Below are 13,074 nucleotides of genomic sequence, written 5' to 3'. Positions count from 1 at the left end.
TTTTCCGTCTTTCCACTGAGAGCGGCTTTGAACCATAACACAGCCAGCAACGCCTGAGCACACACACACACACACACACACACACACACACACACACACACACACACACACACAGATGTATATGCAAACATGCACACACGTGATTCAGGGAGTAGTCGGATAAAGAGGATGTGTTTTTAAGTGGTTGCAAAGGTTAAAAGGCGTTCTCTGGGGAACGCAGGCCAGCTGTCTGTCTGTCTGTCTGGAAGATATCTTAAATGAGCTTGTTTTTTTTTGTATGTTTTTCTGGTTAACTTATTCTTAAATTGTTCACCTCTCCTCACTCTCCCTCCCTTCCTGCAGAATAGTTCGTGATTATCTGAGTGGAGCTCCATTTTCCTTCTACCAGGAGTCCATGTACTTCTCTCGCTTCCTGCAGTGGAAATGGTTGGAGAGGTGGGTAGTCAGTGCACATTACATCCTTGTTAAAGCAAACATGCAAACAATCCCTCTTTCTTACAATACAATGACACCTGTGATCTTACACACATTGAATATTCACTTCTCAGGTTATTCTCCCTCATTGCACTTATTTGTTTGCACTTTGTCTCCTTTAAACTTCCAGCACATGTCCAAACAGATACTTAATCCAATTAATAGTAAATGTATTTCAACTTTATATTAATAAAATGACATTACAAGTGTTTACAACAAACTACAAATACTCAAATACACAAACAAGACATAAACATAACAGTATACAGTGTACATACTGACCAGTAGCAGGAGCGGTGTTTGCACCAAAGCACAAAGGTGATGCCGGCAATCAGTGTTCCTGTGTGACTGGTAAATAATTGATGATGCTTTGCATAATGGCTGGGTGGAAACAGCAGCCATCAGGGTGGATTAATAATATATTAGAGCATTAGTCTGTCTGCAGCATCACGTGGTCTGCGAGAATGACATAACCAATCAGTTATTTTACGTCACCTTATTTTTGTCTCTCTTTTTATCTTTTTCTCTCTCTCTCTCTCTCTCTCTCTCTCTCTCTCTCTCTCTCTCTCTCTCTTTCCTCTATCCATCGCTGCAGGCAACCAGTAACCAAAAATACCTTCAGACATTATAGAGTACTAGGAAAAGGTGGATTTGGCGAGGTAAGTGTTACAGCAATCAAGACATAAAGTTGGAGTGCCTGTGACGGTTTAGCCTGGTGTTGAGCTTATTTAAGTTTTTATGACGGTTGCTGAACCGACATTATTTTCCTTTACACATTAAGTCTGGGAATGAGATGTTAATGTTAATGATTTAAGTTGCTGCAAGTCATCTTTAACACTTAGTTAATGCAGCGCTGTTTATGTCTCCGCTCCAGTGATGTTGGGTGGAGTGATCTGTGGTGTGACATATTAACTTCCATTAGTTACACTTTTAAAGGGTGTTTTCGTGTGTAAGTGTGTGTGTGTGATAATGTTTCCTCTTTGCTTGTTTTCCAGGTTTGTGCCTGCCAAGTACGTGCCACCGGTAAGATGTACGCCTGTAAAAAGCTGGAAAAGAAACGAGTGAAGAAAAGAAAAGGTGAAGCAATGGCACTAAACGAAAAACGCATTTTAGAAAAAGTTAACAGTAGTTTTGTAGTAAGTACTACTTTTTTCTTATTCAACCTTTCATCAGAATTGTACCTGTTTTCTGTGTCTGTGTGTGAGTGTTTGTGCGTCTGTGAGAGCAGTGTTTGTTACAGCTCCAGGATCCTGCAAATGAAATTGAATGGTGTGTTTGCAAAGGCTGTCGATCTGCTTTTAAAGACACTCACTGCGACTTGAGTTCTGTTTGTTTAATGACGTCCACGCCAGGTGGAGAAGCCTGTGAGTTGCAGTGGAAAAAGACACAATGAGATAAAACTACAAAAGGGGGGGGGTAAGTCACATGATAATGATGACCTGTTGCAGGTGCACTGCAGGACAGTCAGCAACAAGTTGGTCTGACCATCTTGCATTCACTGCAGCAAACCAAATCTTTTCTTAACAAACTTGCTATTTTGCAAACATGCCAAATTTGATTTTATTTGGAGCATACTGTCAGCTGTGAATCATCTGTTAATCTATTCTTGAACTTGATTGAAATCTGTTTTGCTACCATGCCATTTGAAGTGTTTGAAACTCAAATATACACACTGATAGTTATACATTTGTGTCCTTTTATAAAGGGGCATAGATTGTCAGGATAGATAACTACTTTAGATAAAGTATTAATCATTGTGGTGAACCTCCCCATACACAAATGTAATATATGTACATATATTGAATTTCCATATATGAAATATGTGTACATTTAAAATGAAAACACGTGTAAAAATTATTTATAAAACCTATTAGAAATTGGAACTATATATATATATATATATATATATATATATATATATCCATCCCAAAGCCTGTCAATATATGTTGATATTATATACAGTAGTGTCCACTTTTCCAAAAAGAGATGATAGACATGTTTAAAATGAAACATAAATAACCATATAGAATCTTTGTATGTATGTTGTTGTAATAAACTTGCATATTTACATTAAATATATGTTATATGTTATACCATATAACACTTCATCATATAGATAGTTTTTTTTAATATATGCACATATTTTAACCATGGGTATTTCATATATGCTATAAACTTTTATCCTCATATATCCAGAGAATGTACATGATGATAATATATCCTTGATAGGAGACATATATGGCAACATCACTCTTGATCTAAGGACATATATGTCATATATTACATTTTTGTATGGGGCAAAACTGAGTCACAGTTAATCCAGACTCCTTTAAGTGTCTCAGATAGTCTCACAGTTTGACAGTTCATTCAAGGTCGAACAAACCACGCCTGTAATCAAGTGAAAACTTCACGTCATAGCTGCAATCTGAGCATGAAATTTAAGGAACTGTGACTTTTCAAAGACAATTCTCAGGAACACTATGAAACAACTTCTAAAGAATTTTACAATAGTATTGCAAACTAACTGGAACAAAGGTCATTAGCATTGATAAATTATTTTAAAATTCTATGGAGTCTGGGTTGCAAAACCACAAAATGCAGGTTGTGGTCTGGGTGCTCGGGCGTGTGGCTTGTCTTGAACATGTTAATGCATTTTTATGAAAGTTTTAGACAGAAATAATATTTCTTCCTAGTAGAGCAGCTAAATGTAGAAGAAGGTAGTACAGTGTCCTGCTCTGAGCATGTGTGCCAGCCAAAAAAAAAAAAAATTATTACCCTGCCACCGTACTGCCATGCCTCAAGCTCTTAATGGTGGCGTTGCTCTTGGCTGATTTTCCTATGGAGGATTTCTATAAATTGAGCCATAGTCTTGAGTAAGCGGTGGTTTTTGGCCAGCACTGTAACGCCAAGCTTGAATGCTTTTTAGGGAGTCACCTAGTTTTTCATTTCTTCCGTGCTGCACCAAAGCACTGAAGGGCTGGAATTTACAGCTGACAGCCCATTAACATGTAAGATGATACATTACAGGAACAGTTCACGACCTTAAAGGGAGATATCAATAATGTTTATTGGTCATTTATTAAATATAAGGCCTTGTTAACTGGTATTCTGTCAAAAATACTACAAATGAGGAGCAAGAGTTCCTATTCGTGTTACACATTTCACAATATGAACCACCTTCTCTCCTTTGACCTCTCACTGTGTACATCTTGTGCAACATGTTCCTGATGTATCGCTTTCTGTTTTTTTCTTGTGTGTGTTGTGTGTTAAAATGGAAATGCTTGAATTTTTATCCTCCTTAACTGCGCGTGTGAACATCAGGACTCGAGCGCAATTGGAAAACTAGTGATGTGAGCTTCTTTCCATTTCGTCCAGCTGTACGCACAAAAACATCTCAGGTGCTCGGGCAGGAAAAGAAAACTTTTCTTTGGCTCAGTGTTGTAGCTCTCTTAAAAAAATGATTGTTCCAAAGACAAGAAAATTACAGCAAGTCTACATTTTAAGATTCTTGGAACATGTTGAGGAGCGACTAGAGGGATCGTTTCTGGTCTGTGGGTCTGTGTGCAGTGTGTACTCTGAATATTTGTACACACTGTGTTATTCAGTGTGTACAAATATTGGTTAATACTGTTTAACTGGACAGAACTGTGATATTGATCTGTAGTACAGTAACCTGGACTGTAACAGAGTAAAGAAGAGCCTCTGAGCTCTCCATTTGAAGCTAATGTGTGTGTTGTGTTTGACTTGTACTGTGTGTTGGATTAGTCAGTTTCTGATGCAGAGTGAGCGATGCTGCGCGTCCTTGTTATGAGTGAGTCATGGAAGAAACATGTGCATGGGCATGTAACGCACTCACACACACACACTCACACATGCAGAGGCTGTAGTGGGCTTGTTGCAGAACCTCAGACTTGCAGCTCTTGTCACCTGGGATTGGCACATGATTGTGTGTGTGTGTGTGTGTGTCTGTGTGTGTGTGTGTGTATACGTTCTCTGTGCTTCAGGCAGAACTGATGACTCTTCATGTGCCTCTCTACCTACGAGAGCAGCTCTGTTGCCTAGCAACACTGACCAAACAGCAGTAGCAAGGAGAAGTCAAGTGCTCTCTCAAACCCCTCATTTTTCTCTCTCTCTCTCTCTCTCTCTCTCTCTCTCTCTCTCTCTCTCTCTCTCTCTCTCTCTCTCTCTCTCTCATCAATGCATACTATTAGTCAATATATCAATACATAGCTACATATTGGGTGTGTGAGTGTGTATATGAGACACAGGCCAGGGTCATCTTGCTCTAAAGTCTCCAGCAGGTGAGACAGAGGTAGAGCTAACGCTGATGCGCTGAAGCAGACCTGGCTGGTTATCGTGACATTTTTTGAAACTGGTGCCAGTAATGATAACATAGTTAAAGACTGGAAACACTATATGATCAAATGTAATAAATTACATGATTTAGATGTTTGATCAGGAATCAAGTTAACAGGACCAGTGTTCATAACTGTCCTGTCCATTACCTGAGAAGATTAAACTCCAGATGGGGCAATGTGGATGATATGATATTATGAATCACCAGTGAGCTGATTGCCTTGGGTTCTCTTCATTTCTATGAATTTATTGCATTTGGATAAATGTCAGGTTTTAGTGGATATTTTTACTGAACAATTGAAACACTTTTTGGATGTGTTTTTATTGTGTTCTATACATTTTAAACAAAGTACAACTTCAAAGAGCTGTGTGAGGATTAAGACTTGGTTTTAGGGTTCGGTTTAGGTTAGGGTTAGGTATTTATTTGTGATGGTTAGGGAATGCATGTGTTACTCACTTTGCCCAGAAGAATTTTTCCCATCTGCCCTTGTGGTCTGTCTCTGACTGCATACTCTGTAGCAGATGGGATTCCTCCTGATGGCAGCAACATCCTGCTTGTACACAAGAGCACATGCACACACACTATATACCCTGCATGTCACTGACCCACAGGAGGGGGGAGGGGGATGCGAGTGGGAATGAAGGGAGAAAAGAGAGATAGATGGTGGGATTAGAGGCGAAGGACATGAAGCAATAGAGTGGGAAGTGGAGAGGAAGCTTCTGGTTTTCCATATGTATATCTCTTTGTCTCTCTTTGTGTACATTCTTGAAATTGTGATGTGGGATAATGGATGATTATTTGCGGCATTAAACAAACCAAGTGAAACAATCATGCTCCTCTAGCCGCCCTGTCTCTTACCACCACTCTTCCCTCTTCCTATTCCTCCTCCTCCTCCCTCCTTTCTCTCTTCTCGCCCTCCTCTACAATGACTTCTTTTCTTCTCGACTGGTCCCCCGCCTCCCTTGTTACCACTTCCCCAAATTTGCCTCCCTCTCCAGGTTAGTCTAGCATATGCCTATGAGACCAAGGATGCGCTGTGCCTGGTGTTGACCATAATGAATGGCGGTGACTTAAAGTTTCACATCTACAACATGGGCAACTCGGGCTTCGACGAGCAGAGGGCCATCTTCTACGCTGCTGAGATCTGCTGTGGCCTTGAGGACCTGCACCGCGAGAGGATAGTCTACAGGTTAGGTCACATGGGGGTCAGCTGGAAGATTTTTTTTTTTTCATGATAGTATTTCCGTTTCGAAGATCAGAAAATGCTGTAGGCGAGCCATGTTTACTGTCTCAGAAACAGCATTAAGCTCAGAGGCTTTAGGAAAATCTTCAGGGTTATTTTGAGGATCTTTGTCTCTGAGGAAAATGTTGTGAGGTTTACAGTCCCGGACCCACATTATGTGAGCTTGTTTCTGTACAAGAATGTCCTGGTATTTAAAGGGGCACTCCACAAATTTTACACACTTTGAGTTCATCTCAGTTTACTTGTCATGAGAAGTACTACTCAGCCTGGGAAAATAGTTTCATGAATTATTTTGTGGTTCTGAGGGATTTTCTTAAATCTGAGAAAATGATGACACAGTGACATTGTCGGGCTTATCTCAGATTAGGCTTGAGAATTGACATTTTTGACACAGTCTGTGTTACAAAGTGGTTGTGAAGTTAGCATGCAGTGAGGGCCAAAATTAAAAGATTGTAGCCAGTTGCATTGATGAAAATGTAGCATCTGTGATTTTGAAGCTTGACCCATACCAAGGGACTAAAAGTCAGGATGTCTCCACTGGAAGAACAGTTGTAAATAGGTGGAATATCCCTTTAAACCAAACACACTAATTAGGCAAATCTCACCCATGCAAAACAAACTGTAAACTAAGTGTATGTGCAGCTCTTTGTCGCAGCTCTGGTGTTAGTCAGAGATACGTTCAATAAGAGAGTGTTTGCAGTCGTGCAAATAGAAAGTCCTGGATGATGAAGTGTGACTGGATTAATGGTGTACTGATTCCACTGTAATGCACCTGTCACACTCAACGGAGCCTCAAAGTAATTCTAACATAAACACTGATGTTCTTAAAAGACACATGCACCCACATACACATGGCCCACAAAGTCCTATAAACACAGTGTGCCTTGATCTCTGCTTGTGTTACAGTAAACTTCACAGTTGGCATTGTGGTTGAGGATGGCATTAGTAAAGTGCCTCAGCTATTGTAATACAATAAATAACAAACGGTTGGTATCTTGCACTTTTCAAAAAGTTAGACAAGACAATTAAAAGAGGATTCAGCAGCAGTATAAATGACAACATGGCATGTCTGGAAGTTCTGCTGCAACACTATTGAACGTAGAAATGTAGCTCAGTACAATACAACACGTGATAACAAATAAAACAAATGTGTGAAGATGAGCCATCTATTAATCCACATGGAAGACTGCGGAAGCTCAAGAACAGAAAGCACACGGGCAATAAAGGCAATGAAATGTCAACAAAATGACAAGTTAATAAAGAATACAAATATTTATCCAGTATTTTATTGTTGTATCTTTCTTCTCAAATGTAAGTTCTATTTTTAACCAAGCACAATATCAGAGGTATGACTCCCTAATGTCTTCTTCCTCTTTTTTCTTTTTGGCAGGGATTTGAAACCTGAAAACATCCTTCTGGATGATCGTGGTAGGTCCAGTTTCATTTTTCTTATTGTTCCGTTCAGACCAGAGCGGGCCAGTATGTGGGCACACGTCTTGGCTCGAGGATATTATTTGTTTTCCAGTGTTTATTTGATGTAACTCATAGCTCACAATGTCCAAAACAAAAGGAACAGTTTGTAAGCAGTCCGCTTCATAATGTGCGGAGTGTCTCCCCATCTTTCAAACGCTGAAAAGTCATTTCTTCATGTTCTTCACATCACGCTCTCTCTCCTTTGATTCATACTCCTGAATCTTCTATTCTCTGAAACATGGACTTATCTGGAAATAGAGGAATCTCCTTCATGTCTCTCTGAAGCTCTTATGTTTTCTTATTCTCTTTCTTAACCACTTCTATCATAGAAAAATAATTTTAATGTAGCATGACTACTGTCTGGGCCCCTTTTTGCTCTGACCTTTAGTTAGTATTGGTTTCTCATAAGTCTGGGTGTTCAGGAAATTAAATGTACTCCTCTGTTAGTCACTAAAACAAAGTGTAAATTATTATCAAAATATGTACATTCAACAACATCTCAGTTGGATAATTACTTGTGGTTCTTGTTTAGGACACATCCGAATTTCAGACCTGGGCCTTGCTGTTCAAATCCCTGAAGGAGAGACGATACGAGGGAGAGTGGGAACTGTTGGATACATGGGTAAGTAAAAAAAAACTCTGCTAAAAGAAGCTAAAACAAACTCCAGAACTTTGGCCACTCAATTACAAGCAAGGTTTTAGTCCGATACTCTCTTCTACAGCCTTTTTTAGTCAAACCTTTCATCATTTACCTCTATACACTTCAACCATTCCTTGGCTCTCCGTGCACGCATCTTAACTTTCTCCCTGACATTTATGAACTGTAGTTCTCAGTCTTAAATTTGGCAATGACCTTTGTTTTCTTACCCCTCATTGTTGCCTCAGCTCCCGAGGTGATCCAGAACGAGAGCTACACCTTCAGCCCAGACTGGTGGGGGCTGGGCTGCCTGATCTTTGAGATGATCCAGGGGCAGTCGCCCTTCCGCAAGCGCAAGGAGCGCGTCAAGCGGGAGGAGGTGGACAGACGAGTGCGCGAGGACCAGGAAGAGTACTCCGATAAGTTCTCAGAGGAGGCGAAGGACATCTGCAGACAGGTGAGAGTGAAGAGATGGAGGTGAGGGATGATAGTGGGATTAGGACATGGGTGGAAAAAGCACAAAGGGAGGAGAGCACATTAAAACATTCTTTGAGGCGAGTTGCAAATGAGGACAGGGAGGGATGTGGCTGCAGGGGTTGACAAAAAAAAAATTCAGTTCTGTATGCGTGAAAGTCAGAAAGATCATGTCTTCAGGCACAGCGAGATATTAGAAACAGTCCTGTTTGACTGAATGTATTTCATTGTAATGAACACACTCTTTTCCTGTATCAGACGTATTCTGAAAAGTCTGAAACACACTCTTAAATTGCTGATTTTCTGCAATTAGCAACGTTAAAATATTTTGTACAAGGGTTGTTTTCAAGTCTGTGGTTGTTATTAGGTCAATGAAGACCTCATGATACTTTTAGCCAAGACCCATCCATCCATTTTTTTCAACACCAATCTAATCCAGTTCAGGGTTGCGAGGAGTGCATGTGCAGGGTGAGGCAGGCCAAAACAATCATACTATACATTTTTTGTATCAGCACATGCCAAGTTCTCTCCCTTTGGCTCAGCAGCATTTCCAGGCAAGTAGAAAACTATCTACTAAGTGGTTTTATTTTTAAACACAGATTTAGTTTAAACCTGTATAAAGTGTTTTTAGCCACCTGAGATATTATCACCTTTTAAAGATGAAATAGTGAACATTTGGACATCCAGCAGACACAAAGCAACATCACCTAACGAACGCAAGTCCATATTCACTGCCCTTTATTTCCACTACAGTCTAAGGTAGCTAGGTGCTAACTTTGTCTACTGTTTGTTGCTGAGTAGTTGATGTACAGTGGGTTTATTGCAGCTGCCTGCTGCTGCTGCTGGAATCGAGGTGGATGAGAACGGTGGGACTGAACCACCGTTTGCAGTAAAATCCAAAACAATGTGCTGAAAGAGGCTAAAATTCTCCGTAGAGCTGATGGAAACTGACAGGTTGGGTGTGTTGACGTTACACATCGTCATTCCAAATCAGAAGTTTATTACGGCTTAGCTCATCTCTCTTTCAGCCGCTCTGTCCTCCACAATGTCACTGCTCCGTGCTCCAAGAGGGAGCCACTGAGCTGCTCAGCCTCTGAGCCGGGGAGGGGACGGGACGTTCATTTGTGTGACGTGGTGGAACATTCTGACCTGAAGTTCAGCAGATTCAAAGGCTCCCCAGGGAGAGGAGAAGTGGAAGGGGAGGGGTGGGGGGTGCCGGGAGAAGAAAGGTTTCTGCAAGAAATGGGAGAAAGATAATAAGGAAGGAGAGAGAATGTTGGGGGGTGCAGCCTCTGCCATGCTACAGGGATGGCTATTACCACAGCCCAAAATAGACAAGTGATCCGGGTTGTCGAGCAGAAAGTGAGATCGAGAGTCTGCTTTGAACCGTGGTGTGAATTGGGGCGAGAGTTGCGCAAGGACAAGAAAAACAAAGGGGAAAGTTCGAGATGTGGTGAAAAATAGAGAAGGCATCTATTTTTTGAAACCACCATCAGCCTTTTAGGCAACAAAGCGGCCAGTGAGGCGTCCGCTAGTAGCCAAACCAACTAAACTACACTCATCTACTTCATAAGCCTGCTACACTGTACGTGGTGTCGTAGTAATGTTATCCAGAAGCTCTCATTGCATCAACCCCTGAGTGTATGGATTTGTATAGTTCCTTATTAGATTATGAAAGGTCACATACGTAAAGCCAAGAGGATTAAATGCAAACTATGTATGTGTTTTGTATACATTGACCCGGAGAGATTAGTCATAAAACTGTCAGGAGGTATCCAACATCACAGGAACCCCCTCCCCTTCTTTGTGTGTGTTAATTATTGATGGAGAAAAGGGCTTAAATAAAGGTTTGTTTTATGTTCTTCTTCGTGAGAAATTTGAAACATGTTGAGCTATAATTTATCTGCCAGAGCCATTTGGGCTAACACACACATCTTTAGAGAATTACAGTGTTTCACTCTCTTTTCCCTCTTCCTCTCGCTATGCGCCAGCTCCTGGCCAAGGATCCCAAGGAGCGCCTTGGTTGTCAGGGACGCGGGGCCATAGAGGTCAAGCAGCACCCCATCTTCAGAAACATCAACTTCAAACGGCTGGAGGCCAACATGCTGGACCCTCCCTTCAGCCCTGATGTAAGAGCAGCACACACGCAAACTCACAGTGCCAACAGCACATAGGCTTGATTCACAGCTTGTTGCCTGAAACCTCGGCGAGCTGCAAATCAGCATACAGGAAATACCATTGTCACAAGTAAACAAACACTTCCAGTATAAGCCTGGCTATCATGGTAACCAAAGGGGGTGGTGAGAAGCAGGAGTGTGATTCCAGTGTCTTTGTATGAAATCATGATAAAATAGAAAACATGCTCTCTATAACATTACGCTTTCTCATCACAATTACCTCCAGTGAAGCTTTTTAACAATGAACGGTATGGAAACTCACGTGTGTATATGTGTAACCACGGAGTGTAATACATGAGCACCACCTTACCTGGATAAAATGTAGTTCAGCCAAAATCACTGTAAGCTTTTATGTTGTGCTGCACTTCTAGACTTTTGGGATAACAAAAGTGTTCATAGAAAGAATCGTTACATTTCATTTTCAGTGTCATAAGTAGACCGAGTGAGAGAGAGTGACTGACCCGAGAGGTTAAATCAATAGTTGAAAGTAGATAGTGTTATCGGTGTTTCTATTTTGGGTTATTCAGGTCAGTAGGGCCACACTGAGGTAAACAGAGCAACAAAGAGTCCTCAGGCATGTGAAGATTTCCATGTTAGTCAAATATCCATATGATTTTAAAGTATTTCAGGTTTAGTATTTCCCCCTTTTCATCCAAGAATAATTAGACTTTTAACAGTTGTTCTGCCTCTTTTTGTCTCATTTCTCCCTCTGTTATCTTCCTCTCTCCCTCAGCCTCGGGCCGTGTACTGTAAAGACGTCCTGGACATCGAGCAGTTCTCCACTGTCAAAGGCGTGAACCTTGACCCCACAGACGATGACTTCTACCACAAGTTTGTCACAGGCAGTGTCTCCATCCCGTGGCAGAACGAGGTACTGCACACTCAGGCCGCCGAGATGATGTCATCGTCCAGTCCCACAGCAGACAGATCTAATGCAGTACAGCTCTGCTGGTGACACAGGAATACTAGACTAATGTGGAAGGATACATTGATGCCATTGGTTATTAATGTGAATATGCGTTTTCCCTATGAATGAGCCAAGTTACTGAATATAAATTAGACAGGGTTTGTAGGTGTTGATTCACATCCTCCATGTGTAAATCAGAGATTTGAAAAGTGAAACGTATCAGGTTGGATAACTTGACCTCTCATCCTTTGTAGATGATTGAGATGGAGTGCTTTAAAGAAATCAATGTCTACGAGACAGACGGGACGCTGTGCCCAGACCTGGACATGAATCGGCCTAACCCTCCACCAAAGAGAGGCTTCTTCTACCGCCTGTTCAGAAGAGAGGCAAGTGCTAGTGCTCCGGCAACTGTTCGAGGGGGTGGGGGCTAAGGTACTTCCTCTCTTCCTTCTTTCCTCCCTTTTTTTCCCTCCAGGCCTTGTCCAAACTCAACATGTGAAAAGATTACTCCTGAACTCCTTTGATTATTTGTTTCCAGTTCATTTGTGTTGGTTAGAATAAGGCCTCCCTTCCTTTCTCCTCTGAATTTGAAATTTTCTGTCCCTTTCTGTCCCTTTGTTGCTTTGCCACTTTGTTGCAGGGGGTCAAACATAAGGAATATTTTCTTCAGAGAACTGGTTTGTGGTTGTGGGAAGACGTGACATAAAGCTTTGCCTTCCATATTTTAATGCAGTAACACAAAATGTGGTTATAAAATGGTTCTTCGTTGGTTGAAGGAGCTTCTTAACTAACAGATTTTTATCACTGAGACTTCCTTTGAACTGAAAGATGTCATTTCCACTGGGGAGGGGAGCAATATGCCCCCTCACTTTTCAAAATCCTTCATTTTGTCCCCACATTTCTACAGTTTCAGTTTGATTAGTTCAGTCAAAGTCACTGTGCACTCACAGCAATACGCTTCTCAAGCAGCAGTGAGTGCTTCACAGATGTTTTTGGCCCTTTTGCCTCTCAGGTGACGTACAGTCCTCCCTCCATTATTGGTGGAGGTGTAGTGTGCACCTTGAGAGGAAGACCTGCAGGCGCAATCAAAGATGAGGCAGTTGAGACAGAAATACTTGCCATGTGGTGAAGTCACGGTCAGCGTTTCTGGTGAACGTGACATCTTGCACATGTGAGAAGGAGAAGTTGTGGAAGCTGCTAATCTTAGTGATTGTATCCTCACTTTTTGGTTCTTCCCAGGTCTGTTTTAAGAGCGGTTACAGTGACGACGAGACCGAAGAGCCCTCGCGACTTTAAACCACTCCCTCCACCTGCCCGCCCCCCACCCACCCC

The 13,074-nt window shown here is 41.5% G+C and overlaps 1 protein-coding gene across 2 annotated transcripts in view; it reads left to right on the top strand.

Annotated features, from left to right (window-relative positions):
• Positions 1-13,074, top strand: part of grk4 (G protein-coupled receptor kinase 4) — a 39,922-nt gene extending 26,848 nt beyond the window's left edge. Inside the window, exons 6-16 of one of the 2 annotated variants that reach the window (XM_023419289.2) lie at positions 343-435; positions 1,070-1,133; positions 1,470-1,610; positions 5,830-6,020; positions 7,465-7,502; positions 8,080-8,169; positions 8,433-8,641; positions 10,650-10,787; positions 11,569-11,706; positions 11,997-12,128; positions 12,982-13,074. In XM_023419289.2, the coding sequence (XP_023275057.1) occupies positions 343-435; positions 1,070-1,133; positions 1,470-1,610; positions 5,830-6,020; positions 7,465-7,502; positions 8,080-8,169; positions 8,433-8,641; positions 10,650-10,787; positions 11,569-11,706; positions 11,997-12,128; positions 12,982-13,038 (1,291 nt within the window). In that variant the 3' untranslated portion in view covers positions 13,039-13,074. Of the gene's footprint in view, positions 1-342; positions 436-1,069; positions 1,134-1,469; positions 1,611-5,829; positions 6,021-7,464; positions 7,503-8,079; positions 8,170-8,432; positions 8,642-10,649; positions 10,788-11,568; positions 11,707-11,996; positions 12,175-12,981 lie in introns of both variants that reach the window. The other variant, XM_023419290.2, reaches the window with a different exon arrangement.

Source organism: Seriola lalandi, unplaced genomic scaffold, assembly GCF_002814215.2.
Source record: "Seriola lalandi dorsalis isolate HSWRI2012SDOR001 ecotype SW California unplaced genomic scaffold, Sedor1 jcf7180002054596, whole genome shotgun sequence".
NCBI classification, from domain to species: Eukaryota; Metazoa; Chordata; class Actinopteri; order Carangiformes; family Carangidae; genus Seriola; species Seriola lalandi.
Note: the sequence above shows the minus strand (reverse complement) of the source record. Positions and strands in the feature narration are given on the sequence as shown.